The 20,362-nt window shown below is 42.2% G+C and overlaps 1 protein-coding gene across 5 annotated transcripts in view; it reads left to right on the forward strand.

Moving 5' to 3' along the window:
* Positions 1–641: 641 nt before the first annotated feature.
* The window catches only part of LOC109999830 (voltage-dependent T-type calcium channel subunit alpha-1I-like), an 88,256-nt gene continuing 68,535 nt past the window's right edge, over positions 642–20,362 (forward strand). For 4 of the 5 annotated variants that reach the window (XM_065964407.1, XM_065964409.1, XM_065964410.1 and 1 more), the window contains exons 1-4: positions 643–749; positions 6,917–7,050; positions 13,167–13,264; positions 19,971–20,130. In XM_065964407.1, the coding sequence (XP_065820479.1) occupies positions 660–749; positions 6,917–7,050; positions 13,167–13,264; positions 19,971–20,130 (482 nt within the window). In that variant the 5' untranslated portion in view covers positions 643–659. Of the gene's footprint in view, positions 750–6,916; positions 7,051–13,166; positions 13,265–19,970; positions 20,131–20,362 lie in introns of all 5 variants that reach the window. The other variant, XM_020654975.3, reaches the window with a different exon arrangement.

Raw genomic sequence — 20,362 nt, forward strand, 5'->3', positions numbered from 1 at the left:
ACCTGTGGAGAATGAAGACCGACTGCTTCAAGATGTTCTGTAAGTAAAAGATGCAAAACCTTAATTTCTGAGGACGTGCACAACCAACATGCGAGGCTGATGTCATGCATTTGAATACTGTACTCGTAGTTATAAGCATGTATACCCGGGGCTTTAGAGGGGGGTGGGACATCCATGTATTTAATTGAATTTAAAGTTCGAAGAGGCTTCAAGGTGCATTCATTTTCAGACACACTCTATAAACCTCTTGGCAAGCTACTGAAAAAAATGTCTGAAGCGACATGTTGGAGACCTCAAAACTAAATTGTTCTGAAATTCTTGTTTTTTTTTTGCTTCCACATTGTTGGACATTTACAGCAGGAGAGCTGGAAGCAATGATCTGATGAGTAACCAGAAAATAACATTTTTACACTTTCCAGCTAGCACAGCAGATGTAATCCACACCTGTCTGTTTCTATCATCACATTCCTGACATTATGCAAGAAATCATCTCAAGATGTTTTGGTCTGAGACGATCCATCCATCCATCCAGTGAGCCATCGTTGTTCATACACTTCATGCCTGTTTGATACAATCTGTGTAGAGCTGTGAATTCATCCTCAGCAGCAATGCTCCTTAACTCCAGACCTGTGAATACGTGGTTCGAGAGGATTAGCATCATGGTGATCCTGCTCAACTGTGTGACCCTGGGCATGTACCAACCCTGTGAGAACATCGACTGCACCTCGGACCGCTGCCAGATTCTGCAGGTAAAAAAAAATAGAACTGTGTGTGTGTTTCTGTGTTAATGCATGTTTTCTCATCAACACTTTGATGAAGAGACTGAACAGAACGCTCGCAGCACCTCTCCACTGTTCCTGTGACTGCATCAGCTGTGGTGCAGACAAACGCTGCAGATTCAATATTTCCCTCCTGGAAGGTTTACGTTCTGTCAGCTCCCTGAACGGGGGAATTGGGACTCAGTTTTGTTTTAATATAGTTTTGTGGAGCCACATTTGATTATGTCACTCTGTGATGATAATACAGGTGTAGTTTTAGATGTCCTTAGATGCCCCTGCAGATGCACACACACAGGCTATAATTCTACCTGTGCTGCAAATTCTTATTTTAAACCAGGGGTGTTTGAGTAATGGGAAACAGTGGGCCAGGGTTTTAAAAGAGCCATCAGGTGAGAGGGCACCCTGAGACAAGAACAGAGCCGAGACTGTTCCTCCCACTCATAAATACATGTTCATGTAAAAAAAAAAAACAGTGGAGAGGTAGAGGTGAGATAGATAAAACCTGAAGTCAATGTGGCCCTGATTACAGAGCTCCTCTCTGATTGGCCTGTAGAGGACAGGTGACATGGTTTTATAAGGTGTGTGGAACTAAAGATGTGTGTCATTTTTGATGAGCAGGCTTAGTTTTTTTTTTCCATGTCAGATCAATTTCTCCTGTCTCTGTCTGCAGAGGATGTTCGATCGTGACGTGAATGCATTTATGTGTTTTTTGGGTTTTTTTTTTGCATCCGGCCTGAAAAAACTTTAATTTTAAAATCGGCATCATCGTTGTCCATCCTCTACTTACAATTCCCTGCCATCCCTAAAGCTCGGTCTCTTGATCAGGATTTTAATCCCTTTAATTGGCCTCTCACCAAAATGACCTTCCCTCAGTTACTTACTGCTGAACTGTTCAGTCGGCTCCATGAAAACAAGAGGAAAGCTCGACTCATCTTTAAATGATCAACACTTTATCCTCAAGGTGACCTGTCGGGAAATAAAACAACATGCTGATCAAGGGAAGCGCTTACAGGTTGAGTTTCATTTTTGAGAGATAATACTTTCATGTTTGAGCACAAATTATTGGATTATATTTTTTTCATTGCTGCTAATCTTTTGTTTCCGTCAGTCAGCCGCGTGTGAGTTATGTGTTACTACATTAATCTGCCAGCTGGATGAGGCCCGAGTGTCTTCCTCTGGGATTGTAATCGCTTTTTCATGGAAGTAAATTTGGCAAGGCTCAATTTCAGGTGTGACAAGGGCGACCTAATTCTGCCACACAAGCGTTTTTTTTTGTTTTTTTTATTCTCCACTGACATTGAAATGTACCTTAAGGGAACCTGCATTGTTTGTCCCATGTTGCCGGCTCTGTTGACCGATTGAGTGTCCGTATCTCTCTCGCCTCCAGCACATTAGGATGGATTATAATGAACCCCCCCCCCAGGCCAAACTGGAATTGGTTTGTTATCTCATTGGATTTTTTTCTGCATTTTACCGAGATTTAAAATAAGCACCGCACTGCAGTTTTAAAAACTGTTCAACATATCTTCCTGCTTCACCCTCTTCCTCCTCCATCACTATGTTTGCTCCTCCTTTTGCTCCCATTACCGCCCCCCCCCCCCCCCTCTATCCTCCGTCTCTAACAAGCATATTGTCTCCCCAGGTAGCGTGAGGGGTCCTGTTCTGCTGGTTGCTAATGGTAACAGGAGGGATTTTGCCGACGCAGCTCAGATTGTTAGAGTGGCCCTCACATGCTACCTCTGTGAAATACTGAACCCCCCCCACCTCACTTCCTGGAGGAGAGAGACAACGTAGCATCTATGAAAAATGTGCACATCACCGCAGTAACTGCTAGGTTACCTGTGTAAAGAGTTAAACCAGGACCCCTGAACCTCAGCGCCTGATTGGAGGGTGATTCTGGTACACCTTGGTAAAGAGAGTACAATCATTCTTCAGGAAACACATCTTTTTGATTTATATCGAGAGACAGATGAATGATTCTCTGTGGGGGAAAGATGCCGGCTTGGCTTTTGATTCATTTAAGCAAATTTCTCTGAAGTTTGCAGAAAATCAAAAAAAGTAGTCCACCATGCTAAATATCATAGCCTGACATCTTGTGCACAGTTAATCTTACTCCAAATCGTAGTGTTGTTTTAAATTAAAAACAAAAAGAAATTCAAACATCGCTAAAAGCTACAAATAGAAATATCATGACAGTAATTAAGCAGACAGGTAAGCAGCCACAGGAGAAAATACATAAACCATGCAGGATACACATAAAGCAGCATTTAAAGCAGCAATAGAAAAAATGTATATCATGAAGGACAGACATGGAGCAGCATTGAGCAGACATAACAATGTACCAAAAAAACAAACAAAAAAAACAAGTATTAGTTAAAGCACGTATCCAATAACCTACTAAAGCAAATGTAAAGTGTAACAACAAGACAACATGTAACACAATAAACACGTACAAATTACACAAGGCCACATATAAAGCACAGAGTGAGCTATACCTGAAGCTCACCTCAACAAGACAACTAATGAATCATCAAACCTTCTAATCAGCACTTTGAAAACCAATTTAATGAGCTTCAAATGTTCCTCAGAAACTTTTAGAGTCGGGCGTTCCTCTTCCTCTGCTGCTCTGTGAACATTTGTCCTCATGTTACCTTTTGGATTCATGCTCTGATTCCCCGCGGTTACTCTCATTCCACAAGCCTCACATACATTATCTTATTCTAATGCTCTATTACGATCGTGATGACCTACTTGTCACCGCGTCTCTCCCCCCCCTTGCCAAATAAGCAGCACAATGACAGCATATGAAGCAGCTTCCAACTGCAGCTCCTATTTTCAAATCATGAAAGGGCCCCCCCCCCCCTCCCCATCACACGTCGGCCTCAACCTCTTTACAAATCATGTTGACGATAAAAGCATGATAGGCTGACTGAAGAGGACGCTGGCGGCAGTGACAAATAGCTACGATGAATTCATTCTCCTTTCACTCAGAGCCCGAGCGCTGCAGGGAGCCGACTGGTGCAGCCAATGTCGGATTACATGTGAGGCGCGCGGTGCTGCATTATTTATCAAAACATCACTTAAACAGCATGTGAGGCTGATCTTCTCATCTTTCTCATTGCAGGGCTGCCAGCTCTGTCTGAGTGTGTGTGTGCGAGTGAATCAGCACACATGTTGCCTTTATACTGTATGCATCACATCACATCACATCACATTACATTACATTACGCTCATGCCAATATTCTAAACACGCTATGAACACGTCAAACGCACACTGTACAAAACACGATAACCACAAAAGTCTAAATCAGAGCCACCCTTGAAAAACACATCTCAGATTTCCAAAAAATCCTTCAGCCATGAGTCAACACAATGTGTCGCACTGCTAGAGCTAAATGTGATGAAGCATATTCAGTGTTACCATGGCAACAGCCATACTCATCTCCTGCTAGCTAGTAGCTGCATGCCAGCTGTAGCTAACATTTGGCACGTTAGAAGTAGCTCGTTCTGACAGTATTTATTGTGATAGAAAAATGTCCTCAGCACGTTCAGCTTTGTCATCGCTTGTATTAGTGTGGGTTTTTTTTTTTTTTACGACACATCTTACCTCAGGAGAACCCCCCCGCCCCCCCCTGCCCCCGCCCTCCTGTCTAACAGGGATAGTCTCCCGCTGTGAGGAACATGTGAACAGCCAGGTCAGGAGTATATCCGGAGCAGCCCTGGAGTGTACATGTGAAAACAGCTTATGTTTCAGCTTTTGTGTATACACTGATACCAAATCTCTAGAAGTCTACATGGATCACAATTATACATTTTCAACATTGGATTGAGACCCTCCAGCTCCCCCATTGATCTTCAGAAATTACAAATCGTAGTAGCAATTACTACCCTCATATACTCAAAGGAGCTTTCTGCTTTGTTTTTATTTTGTATATTTTTTATTTGTGAGGAAACCATGAACAATACTTAAACATAAATGTTTCCATTTGATTGCATTGTACCAGAGTTAGCTTGGAGCTAATTTACATCTGCAGTCCCCTTGGCAGGTCATAATTAAAACATCACTGAAAAGCTCAACTATATTTCTGACTCTTACCATATCTGACCGGGGGGAGCACGTCTCCTGCTACTCCTCTGCGCTGTACTCACTCTCAGGTGTTCGTACCTTTGGACACAAGCGTCTGCTTAATGAATTGTAGAATTGCTACATTAGAAAAATTCCCCAAATTTCACGCACCATTTATCTCATTTAATTTGCTTCTGCAGCTACAAACACCACCTTGTTATTTTTTAATAAATTCAGAGTGTACAACATGTCTCTACTCCAAGTGGAGGCATATCACTCCCGCTTCTGCAAAGGTGCAATAAATCAGTATTCTTTAGCGCGATGTGGGTTATATCCGAGTCTCTGCTTTGTCGTTTAACTTCTGCCTGAAACCTGAAAAAGGCAATAACCCTGTGTAAAATTGTTTCCCCCGTTGCAGCATGTGTTTGAGCTCTGATTTGTTGAACTCTATTCTCCAGTCCGGCTTTTCATCAGCCTGAAGCAACATACAGTTAGAAAGATCTTTGTTGTTCTTCAGCAAGTTACTTTTGTATTAATGGACGGAGCGCTGTCTGAATTAAATTAAAGGTTTATTGCACACTTCAACCTCTCAGCTGAAGATAAACTTCGAGCACTGTTTGAGCAAGCCTTTTCTTCTTCTCTTGTTGTTGCCCTGAGACTCAGCCGGTTTGAGCCGCCACTTAATCAGTACACGTTTGAAGAGGATTTTAAATGGGTCACATTTTTGCATTTCACTTCTAAAGTCTTTATTTTACAGTTGGTCAGCAGAGCAGTATTTCAATTTTATGATTCATAACTTTCACGATAAAAAGTCGAAAACAAAAAAAGAAACGTCCTCTTATTCTGAAGGGGATTGTGTGTGCCCGTCCTGAAATCCAATGCCCGATAAATTTATGAGCATGCAGCCACGCAACAACTGCATATGCATATTTGAATATTCAGTCCTTGGTATTCTCTGGAAAGACGTAGAAGTTGTGGGAATATGCAACAAGGACACCAACACGATCACACACCCTGAAGCTGTGTGAACGTGTCGAGTTCTAAAAACTACAAAAGGAGGTTTAGCTAATAATCTGAACGTCATGATGTCAGCTGATGGAGGCATGAGCTCATCTTGGTTTCCTCTGAGGTTCGACCTGGATCTCCCTCACTTTTTCCTTCCTCTTCCCTTCTGTGTTGCAGCATGTGTTGGTGCACATTGGGCGCCGTATGTTTTGCATGATGCTACATCAGTGCAGACATACACAGAATTATCTCGTCAAAGACATTCAGAACACACTTCCTGCAGAAAACCTGGCTCATGCAGTAAACCCAGTGCTTTAATAGCCACACACAAACACATCAATCTTGAATATTGCATATTCTTTTAGTGCTTTAGGATCTTAATTTGTGTTGTTTGAAAGGCTTGTGGATATAAAAAATATGAAGTTGTGAAGTTTACCCACTCAAACAGCGATATCATTGCCTTTTAAATTTGGAAAAAGAAAGAAATTCAACGTTCATTTCAGGTGTTTAATGTCAGAATTAAAAATCACTGAAGACTGATGGCGCATTGGTTAGTGCGTGCGCCCCATGTATTGAAGCTGTAGTCCTTCCATCGGACGGCCTGGGTTCAAATTCGACCTGTGGCTTCCTTTCCCTTATGTCATTCCCAACTCTCTCTCTCCCTGATTTCCGACTCTATCCACTTTTCTATCTCTCCAATAAAGGCCCAAAAAGCCCAAAAAGCAATCTTTGAAGACTTTTTGAGGTGTGCATTTGTCCTTAAACCATTTTGATGCTCTGCTGTTTGTTTATGTTTGCGTGTGCTGCTGTGAATAAAATTTTTTTTTTGTCCTTGTCCTTTGAGTGTGCAATTTGAACTCCAGACAGTTTGTCCTCACCGGAGAGGACAAGTGCTCCTCATTCACACAGATACTGAAAAATAACCGAAATAAGAGGAAGCTTTGAGAACAGCTTGAGCCATTGAACACACCGCGTGAAAGACAAGTCTGGCTTATTTGTTAAGAGAAAAAATGTGCTTCTTTTTCTCACTTTCCTCCTCCTTCATGTCCCTCCTCTCTTCCCACAGGCCTTCGATGCATTCATCTACATCTTCTTTGCGTTGGAGATGGTGGTGAAGATGGTGGCTCTGGGGATTTTTGGCAGTCGCTGTTACCTGGGAGACACCTGGAACAGGCTGGACTTCTTCATAGTCATGACTGGGTGAGCATCTTAATCATGAATTCAGCTTTAATCCCGCTTTCAGTAAAGCTTTTATTCCATGTTATTTAAAGAGGTGAGGTATAGCGAACGCGCTCCTAGAGCATGCAGTCTTAAAATGAAATGCTTTATAGAGACACAGAAACATCTTAGGGTATGCTATCAAAAAAATCAATTAAGTTGAATTAAAAAATGTAATTAATTCACCTGGGCTTGAAGCATGAATGAAATTAAAGAATGTCAAGGGTTAGAAATAATTTGTTACTGTCGCACCCTGGTGGTGGAACGAACGACCAAACTTTCCCTTTGCTCCAGCTCTTTCATAAACACCTACGCACTTAATGATTTTGATGATGACAGCTGTGGATGCTGTGCTCTGCCTCTGGTCACTTCCTGTCAGCGTCTGTGTGTCCAATCAGACTTAAAGCTTTTTGTTTTGCACTTACTGACGTTGTTTCCTCCTCTCTAGATCTGTGCTCGTGTTGTTCTTACTCTCTGATGTTTGTCACTTTGGTTGAAAGCGTCTGCTGAGTGTTTTTTGTAGAATTGTAGATTTATGATGACGATATAAATCTGGACCATAAAAACGCTAAAACCAGCTGAAAAGCATGGTCACATATTCCTCCACCTTGAATGAAAGAGCACATATTTGTTGTTTGATTTGGGGGGAGGGGGGGGGGACTTGTTGCAACATATTAGCAGAGTGGAGTGCTTCCAGCAGGACTGTTTATTCTGAGCACTTTATTAAATTCAGAAAGACGATTAATAAAGCTGTCAGGCGCTGTCAGGCGCTGCATGACTCTCAGTCACTCCAGACTCTAACATATCTGTACGCCTGTGGTGCTGTGGACATGAAGGACGAGAGGTCACCGAAGCTGTCTGATGAATAAATGACGGGTCAGCTCATGTGTGACGTCATGTTATCAACTCATAGTTTGTTTTTAATATGATGGTGTGAACAAGCTACACAACCAAACAGAAAAACCTCACACTCATCATCCATTCTTCAAATGTGGAGGTCAATAAAGTTCATACAGGACACGTCTGGGATTTTAAACCATCTTGGTGTTGTGCTGAATCATGACCAGTTACAGACTGGGTGATAAACTACGAGTCCTTCAGAGGGTGCAGTAAATATAAACATCAGAAAAGGCAGTCTGTGGAGGGATATTCTTTCTCAAATGAAACCATTAAGACCAGCGGACTCTTTGCACATGCAGTATTGTATTAACATGTGTGTGGGGGGAGTTATCATGCTGCTATGCTTGAGTGTTGGGTTAATTCACTTGGGGTAAAGATGAAAACACTTAGTCATTTTTTCGAATCCTCCCACATTTATTTTCACCACTGTTTTAGCTTGATATTGTACTCTGGAGAGCAGACGTTGTTTTGGTGTTTCAGAATAGCATATAGTATGTTTTTACTGGAAGACGGAGTGACATGGAGGAATGAAAGATTGAGACTCAGAAAAAAGTTTTTTGTCTTTTTTTGAGCATAAAACAAAGTGAAAAGTAAGGCTAAGAGTCGGTGTGTGTCTGGGTTAAGGACGAGGAGTTGGACAGGAAGAGGGGAGACTATAATAGCCGACAAAGAGAGGTAGAGCATCAGACTTAGCGGGGAGGTGGAGGGACATTTATCTTCATTTGAGCTGAATCCCTTTTTCCTCAGTGGATGCTCGTAGTTGTTGTGTGTTTGACAGTGTGCGTGTGTGTTTGTTGCACAGATATAAACACACACATACAGATTACAGCCAGCCTTTTGAGTTTGTTTAATGTGTGTATGTTGTGTGTCTCTCTGTTTGTATATGCATTTATGTGAAAGCCTCTGCTGTCGTTTTGCTCCTGGCAGCTTCCATTAGATTAGCGTCGAGGCTAATTGCGCGGGGCAGTGCCAAACTCGCCCGGCCAAATCGCAGCCGACAGTCTGCTATGAGCTCCATGTCTGTTACCCACGGGCATCACCTCGCTCTCTCACCCTTATCTCACCCTCTTTCTTTTCTTTTTCTCGCGCTCGGGTGAACATCTTCCCTTGTCACCCCCCCCTGTCAGATCCCGTACGGAGCAGGCTTTCACCCTGACAAGCTCTACAGGGGGGGTTTCTTATTTTGGCTCCAAAACCCTCGCACCACACAAAGCGCCTCCTTGAGCCTGTTTTATTTTTCATACTTTTATATTTGAGTTTAGCCTAATCCACTGCAGTGAGACTTTTCTTTTTTCCTACCAGTCTGGTATCAGCTGTAACAACAGAAATATGTCTCTTCAGCATGTTTTTCAATCCAAGAAAAGAGCACGACCATTTTCACAAAAAGGCAGTCTTGACGTCCGCACGTATTTGACAAATTAGAAATGAGCAAGACTGACTGGTTTTGATGGTTTTGATCAAGAACACCAAGCAGCAATTCCACCAAAAGCAGAATCAGACTAAGTTGGTTGTTGTAGTGAGAATGCAAGATTAAAAATGTTACACTGCCTGCGCTGTCTCTTTAAGGCTCTGGATTCTTGTTTCAAATAGTAAAAACCATTAAAAAAAAAATCATCATTGTCTTCGTCCTGCTGCTACAGTACAGTGAGTGATGTCAGATTGAGAACATTGAACAGCAGCCACGTTTAGGTTTATCGTTCTCTGTTTTAGATATTCATAGATACAAGTTGCATCGCTGATTGCATTTGATGTTCCTGTCCTTCAGTCGCTCAGCTGTTCCATGTAATTAAAGTGTACACAACAAGATAGTGCTGCAGCTGTGGTAATTGTTTTTTCATCGTTTTCCCGGGGCATCTTGTCAGTTGAGAAAGTGTTGTTTCAGAACTGTCAAAAGAGAGAGAGAGTGTTGTTATTTATGTAAATGATGCAGACACACTTCCTGCCTGGTCGTCGCCCTGGTTTTAGCAGTGCTGTTGTCCTTTTTTTTTGGCCGATTCGACATATTTTATCGGCGTCGGTGAGAGGAATCTCTCTGATTGGCTGTCCTGAGGTTTCATTTCTCTCCAGCTCTCCTCTCAGGTTCAGGAAAGCCCCTTGAGCATGTCACTGTAGTATCCATGCTTTCACTCATTAGTGCGGTTTCTCCTTATTTGTCTCCTCCGCCTCTTCTTTTCTTTTTCCACTAAAAGACAAAGGACTGACAACGCCAGCGCCATTTTCAACTTTTTATCAGACATTATTCTCCATTAGTATTCTACCTATAATACGAGTGGTGACCGACAGCGGTGTGAAAATGGTCTTCTCGTATCATTACAATGGACTACCGCCCCCTGCTGGCATGGAGGGTTATTTCCTCTCACTGCAGAACATTGGCCGTCGGCTGTAGTCTTTGCGGTGTGTTCAAATGCAACTTTTTGGCCAAGGCAAAAGGCGACGCCACAGGCTGCCTTCATCGTCACTAGTTCTTGGTCGTCTGAACTTTAACCTCGATGCTAACTTTGATGAAAGCACGACGATAAAGTCTCTACAGGTGTCGATTCAAGGCTCGGTCCTTTTCCTCATCTTCTGTCCTTGCACTCGGGCCTACCTTGGATTTCCCCTCAAGCTCTGCATGTCATATTGATATAAACACACACACACACACACACACACACACACACACACACACACACACACACAGACATTCACTCACATTAAAGCATGAAAGAGATGAAGGCGTCACAAGCAAAAAAAAGGAATTTGAAAAATAGGAAACATTCATAAAAAAGGACGCTTCCGGCAGTCCACTAATTACCCTCCCAAACACAGCGGCCTGATTGATGTGAACACTTCTATAGAGCCTACACACACACACACACACACACACACACACACACACACACACACACACACACACACACACACACACACACACACACACACACACACACACACACAGCGCACACTTACTGTACAAAGACACACACACTTCTGAAGACCCACACACACGCAGGCACATCTGTGATCTTTTGATTTGATGCTCTCGTCTGTCCTCCAGATGCGTTTGGGTTACTAACAGATAAAAAAAAATGTTTTTTTTAATATAATTATTTAGGTTTTAATGAATGTCAGCTATGATATAATTTCTTACTTAACCTCGTAACACAATCAAACATCATAAAAAGATCCACGTTTTGTGCCTGTTAGCTCGCTAAGGGGAGGAAACGTATTGTTTTTATTGTTTCTAAACCCCCGTGTGACATCTTGGCCTTCTGTTTCAGTCTCTCTGCAGCCGTGAAATCATTCGAGCTACTGCAGCTATCTGTAGAGTCTGAGGGGGGCGGGGTTGTAATAACGCCACTATACTCCCAGTTGGAAAAGCCTGGCCCCAGAACAACTCTTGTGCTCTTCTCTATACTCTGACATTTCCATCAGGCTGCTGTGTGGCATTTTCTATAATTTGGACTACGCTGGTTACAGCAAATTGGAAAAACTGTGACATGCCTCCAGTCCTCGACAAAGATCCCTTCAAGTGCGATGCTCATGGGGCTTTAGAGAAAGAGCAAAAAGAATAGGATTGTCGCTACAAGAAAGGATGTCACAATTTTCCAATGTTTTAATGATACCACATGTTTTTAGTATCTGTAGTTTTGATGAGCGATAATATCAGAAAGTACTGAAACTTTAAAAATCTAAATCTAAATCATAGGACAATTTTGCTTGCAACCTTTTGCTACTGAATCATTGCACAACTTATTTGTACATTTAAGATAGTGTGCAGCAGCTAGCCTGCACGTTTTTGGTCATCAAAAACAATAAATCACCCAATACTGAATGCCTAAGTATTCTGTTTTGGTTGCTTTGGTGTGGAAACAGGTATCAAAATCATTTGATATGAAAAGTTTGATGTAGCTCTCTCTAAAGATTTATTTTTGGGGATTTTTTGCCTTTAATTGACAGGTAGGACAGTGGATAGAGTTGGAAATCAGGGAGAGAGAGAGAGAGAGAGAGAGAGAGAGAGAGAGAGGGGGGAATGACATGCGGGAAAGGAGCCACAGGCTGGATTCCAACCTGGGCCGCCCGCTTGGAAGACTATAGCCTCCATACATGGGGCGCGCACGCACTAACCACTGCGCCACCAGCGCCCCGATCTAGCTCTCTCAAACGCCTCTGCAGATGTATTCTGGTTTAGATTTTTCACTACCACATGGATCCATTGCTACTTGTTGGGCTGTGCAGCTAATCCTGCTCCAGTGTGAGCTGATGTGTTGGTGGAAACAGCTTCCCTGTGGGATTAATAAAGTACGACATTATTGTAAATGACACGCTTCATCGCTCTCTCTATGTGAGAGACAGCGAGCCTCGGCATGTTTTTGTTAAAGCCACTAGATGTGCTGCGGGTGTTGTGAAGCTGTGGTGGTTGGTATCATGCTGTCACACACACTGTTGTAGCCCCCTGGGCACACACACACACACACACACACACACACACACACACACACACACACACACACACACACTCCACCAACAGTGCACCATGCACGACCAACCTGCACACATTCACAAGCACAGTGGCAATTTCTGTCTCACTTAAAAACACATACAATGTACACTCTCTTTCCCCTAAAATCTGTGTTCATGATAACAGTCTTGTAGTTAAAGTGCGGTATGACTAAAGCTACACACTCGTCTTTGACACGCCCGTGCACACATGGCAAACTGTGGCTGTTCTCCTGTGAAAGTGCTTTCGGTTTGGGGGCACAAACAACTTAGCCGTGCTGTGGAAATGACTCGCTAACAGATGCCAGGCTCTGACTGAGCCACAACATCCTGCAGGCAGCACTTAGAATAGAATGAATCCCTCTTTTTCCCCCTGCTCTGCCGCTCTTTTCTTCCTCACCTCCCTTTCATGTCATTCTCCTCTTTTGATGCTTTGTCACTTTATCCCCCTCTGCCAATCTCTCTGGAGTCTGTTGCAAAGCTTGTTGCATTACATTTCCTATGGAGTTCAAGGCTCACACGGCTCTGGGACAGGCCAGACATGTGAGACTGGATCAAAGAGTGACCACTGATGTTGAGCCATGAGTAAAGATCTCTGGTAACTGCTGGAGCCGTGGTAATCCCTTTTTGTGATATTTCTTCACCCCCTTTGTGACTACAGAAAGTTGACACTCTGTTCTTTTTTCTCTCTGTCCCTTCTTCTCTCTCTCTTCCTCCAGGATGGTCGAGTACTCGTTGGACCTGCAGAACATCAACCTGTCAGCTATCCGGACTGTGCGGGTCCTGCGGCCCCTTAAAGCCATCAACAGAGTGCCAAGTGAGAACACTTTAAGATTTCATGTGACTTCTGGTTTTCTCTCTGCTCGTGCTGGAGTTTCTCTTTTTGCCTTTCTGTGTTGGTACATTCACATTTGCACAAAACTCCTGAGAACTCCATGACATTTTCAGGGTAAGCTGATTGTGTGAAAAAACAGATAGCAGAATCTTTCACTCTGACTTTACCTGAAATTCTTCCTGCAAGCCTCTATAGTAAATTTTCCTTGTGAAGTCGGGGCGAGCTGATGTGAGAATGCAGCAGGAAATATTCAGGAAAATTCAACGCCAGGGAGTGGGAGGGGGTGATGACATTTAAAATCCTGCAACCGCAACATGATCATAGACTGTTTGCACGTAATCACACTGCTTCATTAAGTGTTTTTTTTTATTTGCCAGTATGTTCTTCCTCGCTCTTTTGTTGATGTTGTGAAATGTGTCAAACTAACCCTATCACTGATATACTTGGATGTTAAAGCTCTATTGCTTCGTCCACCACTCCTGCATCGTTCTCTATTAATTCATCAGCTTGAATATGTATGCACGTGTTTCACATCCCTAGCTCCTCCTTGCGCCCGGATGCCACCTTTTCCCCGTGAGGATCGTTAAACATTCATCTTATGCTTAATCACGCAGCCCACTCAGGCCCTGAGTCACAGCTTTATCAGATTCCCAAACCGTCCATTAATGCTGCTTCGATGATCAGTCCGTGACCATAACCTTGTACTTCTCATCTAAAACTCCGTTTTCGGCCAACTTTTTTTAATTCCTATTGATTTCTTTGTCCTGCTGCCCCAACAGGAACCTCTTAATCATTCTGAGCACCAATTATCCTTCCTAAGCTCAGATCGAGCCGGCGTTATCACTTAGTTCCAGCACTTCAGCAGTTAGCTCAAGCATTAGCAGCCAATGCTAATTTTATTATTACTTTATTGCTGGCTGTTTTACTACATTACAAGTTGTCATATTTCATCACAAATTTTCTTCATCCTGGCACATTTCTATATATTTTTTTTTAAACATACAAGAATACATACATGAAATAAAATTAAAATAAAACCGTAAATTAATTTACAGCCAATGCTAATTGTGGGAATAAAGTTTTATAGTCTTAAAAATCCTTTTCTTGGTTTGTTTTGTTAATACATTTAATAAAATTTATGTTTTTATAATGATAACACAAACCTTATGTGATTGATAATACGTTTTTGTTAGTCCTGATATGTTAGCAAGCGGCTATCTCTGGTCTTAAAAAATGAAGCCAATGCGGAAGTGCAAAATCCTGCAGTTCGCCGAGTGTCCACTAGAGGCTGGCTCCAGGAACACTGGAAGTCACATACACACCACAGCATTTAACATTAAACATGTTTACAGCCTGCTACAAAAAAACTAAACAGGTCTGATTAGTTATTGTCATCACTGGAACACACTGTCATCAAGAGGCTTAAAAAGGTCGACTGAAAGTTAGGCTGAGACAGGCTTTCCAACATGGCGGCTGCTGCCGATGAGCCTCCGGAGCCCCCTGCAGGAACAGATGGCTGACGTCACCCAGGCTTCAAACATTAATATTTACAGTCTATGGATGTTAACGACTCACACGTGCAGTTTTAAAAGCTTGAACTCATCAGGTCAAACAATCACTTTGGCGCTTTCATTATCAAGTGGCCCAGATGTCTAACTCCCTGCAGAACATCCTGGCTGATCAAAGGATACAAACTTTTCCTCGATATCTTAAAGTCCCTGAGAGAGACTTTAAGGTTTTCCACTTCCACTTTTTAAAAAAAAATCATGAAACAAGTCTGCAGCAGATGGAGCAAATTGCATGAAAGCCCTGTTGTCTTATTCAGTTTGAACCTTGGGGGTAAAGATACTGTAGGAAAAGGGAAACCTGTTTCGAGAGACTGAAGAGAAAATGTCACATGTGAGTGATCGAGATGCACAGATAGAGGACAGAGACGCTCTTTAAGTCTGATTATTGGATTCTTTCTGGCTGCACAGGCTGAGAAGACTGCGGACAACTTATGAACCATTTTAAGCTTAAATCTCGTCCTGTTGTGTTTCTCTGCTGTTCCTACAACCCCCTCTGAAACACTTTATTGGTCTTAACTTTTTACTCTAAACAACATTAGTTCCGTATCTCCGCAGGTTCTTCCATTTTAATGTAATCACCTGAAAAAAGTTGATTTCAAATAACTTAGTTAAAAGTTAGCTTTCAGATGGAGCAAGCAACCAGGAACGTTCTCTGTCATATACTCCAGACGGATGCAGCAGCATCAACAAAGCATGCATTTTGCACTTTGAGTAGTTTGATATTGTAAGCAGTTTGCAAAGTGTTTGAGAGATTAGTTTTCAGATTGCTTTACTGGATTACACTTCATGTCATGTTTCTTTGTGACCATGAGTTAGTTACCTGATGTTTGAGGGCCATTATATTATACAAGTGTATGCAATGAACTATAATTGTCACCTTTCTTTCAAAGTCAATATAAACTGAAATTACAAGCTTGGTAAAGCTAGAATTTCTACCAGAGCTGTTTTATTGGATCATGTATCATACGAGTGTACCTGAGAGGTGCTGGAGAGTTTATATGTGAATGTTTTATAGCAATTTGGTCTGAGCCTATTCCTAGTTTTTGTTTATTTGATTTCACATTGTGTGTGTCTGTGTGTGTGTGTCTGTGTGTGTGTGTGTGTGTGAGTGTGTGTGTGTGTGTGTGAGTGTGTGTGTGTGTGTGTGAGTGTGTGTGAGTGTGTGTGTGTGTGTGTATGTGTGAGTACATACAGTACTGTTATTGTTTATGTCGGTAAGCTGCATGAGTATGTGGTCGCCTCATTTCATCTGCTATCTGTGACCCCATTAGAGGTGAGGAAGCATGGGGATAAAGCTATTTGTTCCTCCATTTGTTGGATTTCTGTTGTGCCCACAGATTCACAGGGAACACGAGCACATCCTGACCCCTCACACACACCCCAATTTGTAACCTTCCACCAAAGCGGGCAGATAATAGTCCTGCCGTATGTGTTTGTGTACAGTTGTCAGACTTCTGTTTGGATGAAATTGGTGCGGAACGGAGGGAGTGCTAGACAGGACGGGAGAGGTAAGGACAATAAAAGACAAGAAGCAGTCTTAGGTGGATGGAAGCAGAAGAAAGAGAGAAGAGAACTCTTGTGGTTCTTTAGTGAATAGGCCAGTCAGATAGTTGAAAATGTGTTTCTGTTGCGGTGTGAGGAGGACATCCATCTTTATCTGGGAACAGCAGGAGCTGGCAGAGTGTACAGTCACAGGAGGAGAGAGGGATGGAGGCAGGTACTAAAGAAGAGGGAATGAGGAAAAGGAGAAGAGCATGTTGTTTTATTTGCTTGTTTTACTTTTGTTTGACATTTAAATGTAATATCAGTGTTTAGTTTGGATGTATTTTCCTCTTGACTTCTTCTCTGCTGCTTATTTTGGCACTCCCTATTTTCAGGCACAGCCTCCGGACGTGTCTCATTCCTGTTCTCTCCCTCCATTTGTCTCTCCCTCTCTTCACCCAATTAGGCCTAATGGGACAGTGGCCTAATGACAGGGACCCTGGGGAACAAACACATTTAGTCGTGCCTCCAGCCGCCACCAGAGACACACACACGCACCAGCAGCGCCGCTGCTCTCCATTTAATACCAGTTGACGAGATAAATTAGCCAGAGGAGGAAGATGGTCTCTTGGGTCTCAAGATAAAAATTTGTGACATAACTTCAAAATTACTTTTATTGCTTTTTCATTGTTATAATCCACAATAGGCCCATTGATGTCATATCAATATGTTAATAGTTTCTTAAAAGAAAGCATGAACTACAGCTTTATATTATTATAATAATTCCTTTATAAGATTTTGCCTTCTTGCACACTCTTAACTCTGCTGCCGTCTATATGTGAGGGATAAATGAACCTCTGAACCGGAGTGCATACTCACTCGTGTAGATGTGGTAAAAATCAGAAGGGAGTGATGGCACTGATTTATGGAATGGGGTAAACTTTTATACCAGCTTCAGACTCAGAATCAGATTTATTGGCCAGGTATGCTTACACACACAAGGAATTTAACGTGGGTGAACTGTGCTCTCTTATGTACAGGTACAACATTAAATATCAACAATAAACATAAGAAAAGATTAATATTTACATGACTAAATATGAAACAGTGGTGAATAGTGCAAAAGATGCTGAAGTAACATGATAATAACAAAAATGCAGTTATGTGACAGATGGGTCAAATAAGATGTCAATTACAGTATTTACATAAATAAGTGTCCGTAGATTGTCATTTAAATTAGATAATACATATATATATATATATATATATATATATATATATGTATATTCACAGTGACACAAGCTTGTGCTTATGTTCACTTGAGTTTGTGTATGAGTGTTATGCATGGATTTCAGTTCGGTGGCTGTCAGGTGAATAAAGATAAACTTTATTGATCCCCCATTGGGGTAAATTTCTTTGTTACAGCAGCTCAAAAACAGTAGTATAATTAGTAAAAATAGAAAAAAGTAAAAAAACAAACATATTTACATTAATTAGAAATTACAATAGAGATAAAATAATACTAGGCATATACTATAAACACTTTCACTTGTGGAAAGACAGAGGACAGTTCTTATTAAAAACACACACAGTGTGTAGAATGACTGATTGTGATGAACAGTATTAGAGTCTGAACATTATTAGAGTCAATGAAATAGAATGCATTTACAATAATGCTTTGCAAACTCCACAGCATGAATGCAAAAGGAGTGAAAAGATGTCCGTCAGGAACACGTTCATGTGTCCGTCTGTTATAACGGTCCATCGGAAACACCTACCAGATCCTAGGGGCTTCAACTCCTTTGCATTCATGTTGTGGAGTTTGCAAAGCGTTTTTCACAAATGCATTCGCCTGACACCTCGCAGGTATGCGTGCATACTTCATCATGGTTCTTTTCTCCCTCCTTCTCATCTTTGTGTCTCTCTCACAGCTTGTCTCCTGTCATTCTGTCTGTCTGCAGTTTAGCTGCACTGTCGTGTTTATGACACATTAACCTACCGTTGAGTTGTTATTCACGATTCCCAGTATGCCACTGAAAAACACAAACACATCAGACACACAGGAGCGTAATCAGACTACACACACACACGCACACACGCACACACACACACAAACACCTCTCAGGTGGCAGTACGGGGTAGTGTCACCTCATGAGTGTGTCACATGTTCGTTTCCGTTCTTCATCCAATCGGCTCTCTTCATTGCTCTATCCACATCTCGATGTGTCATCACTGCAGGACAGACTGATCCCTATCGTTTAAGGTCATCATTGTTTGACTCCAGGACACGCTTGTTTTTCTGCAATCAGGTTTCGTCTGATCCTAAACGAGACTCCCTGAAGACTCATTACACTTCTTTGTTCATGCCGTGGACGGGTTTGAATCCGCCGCTGTGCAATCTCTAACGAATGTCATAAAATGAAGGAGGGTGCCACAACTCAACCTTGTGCTTTAGAAATTACTTTCAATTACTTCTAAATTGAAGAAAAAACCAAATACATTAGAAAGGGAATGCAGTACAACCAAGATGAGGTTTTTGAGAAAAGCCCACAGAGGGTTTCTATTCCCCTTTTTCTCTGTCTGACTTTTCTTTCAAAAACGTGCAAATAAACTGAAAAAAAACCTGGATGTCGGTTTAAATAAACTTACCTGGAAACACTGAACACACATTTGATCTTTTCACTATAACATCCACAACTCAAGCTCCACTGACAACGTGTGTAGGCTTCTTACTGCTCAAGGTAAGGAACAGATACTGGTCTTAGTTAAATGAAAAGAATAACACTGATTTAAAACTGACATTTATCCACATTCAACATCTTTCCTAACCTCTACCTTAGTGTTGTACAAGCCTTAACACTGTCACAGTCTTGATCAGGGATGCCAACCGCCTAAGTACTGCCCCCTACATCCAATCTGACCACTTCCCTGTGACAACAAAGATTGAAGCAAAGCAAAGTCCCTTTTTGGCAAAACACTTAAAGGTCACATTTAAGCAGTTTAAATAAGTCTCAGAGCTTCCTAAAACATGTGTGTGAAGTTTCTTGTTCTAAATCCACTCTGATCCTGTATTTGATCATGCCTATAAACCCCTCTATTTCAGCCCTGCTCAGAACAGGCTGTTTCTGTGTCTGTACCTTTAAATATGTAAATGAGCTGTGTCTGACCACGCTCCCCTCTCTGGAAGGGCTCGGGTGTACTCGGTGCTTTCTCGCTCCATGTCCTATTGTTTACGGTGAGAAGGCAGACTCAGAGGGCAGAACAAACACCTAGCTGTGGGAGTGTCACCCACCTGGGGGAGGGGTTACTTCCCTTTGTGATGTCATGAAGGGAAAATCTCCAAACGGCCTGTTTGAGCACACATTTTCTGAAAAGTGGAGCAGGCAGAAGACGGAGAGGATGGACTTTTCTCATCATTGGGGGGTTTGTAGACGGACTAGGGACACATATTAGAGTTAGAACAACATGGTGAAGTGATTTTTGCATAATATGTGACCTTTAATTATTTAGTATTTTTAACAAGTAATTGCAGCCTTGTAGTCAAAGCACCTGATAAAAGATGTGCATTAGAGCAGTTTACACCCTGATTTTTCTGTCCTTATCAAAAGTGTAAGCCTGTGACCTTCTGAAACACACAGGTATGCGTATCCTGGTGAACCTGCTGTTGGACACCCTGCCCATGCTGGGCAACGTGCTGCTGCTCTGCTTCTTTGTCTTCTTCATCTTCGGCATCATCGGCGTGCAGCTGTGGGCGGGGCTACTGAGGAACCGCTGCTACCTGGAGGAGAACTTCACCCTGTGAGTGCAACGCCATAGATCACTGAATGTGTGTGTGTGTGTGTGTGTGCGTGTGTGTGTGTGTGTGTGTGTGTGTGTTTGTGTTGAGGGCACTTATTTTATACGAGTCTAAAAGTATGCTGTATGTTTCCTCGATTTTAACTTCACAACGTACTCTGTCTTCAAGCCTCTCTACCTTTTCCCCTCTTTCAATCTCTCGCGCTCAAGCTTCAAAGCCACAGTCACTGAACAG

The sequence above is a fragment of the Labrus bergylta genome, chromosome 16 (genome assembly GCF_963930695.1).
Source record: "Labrus bergylta chromosome 16, fLabBer1.1, whole genome shotgun sequence".
NCBI classification, from domain to species: Eukaryota; Metazoa; Chordata; class Actinopteri; order Labriformes; family Labridae; genus Labrus; species Labrus bergylta.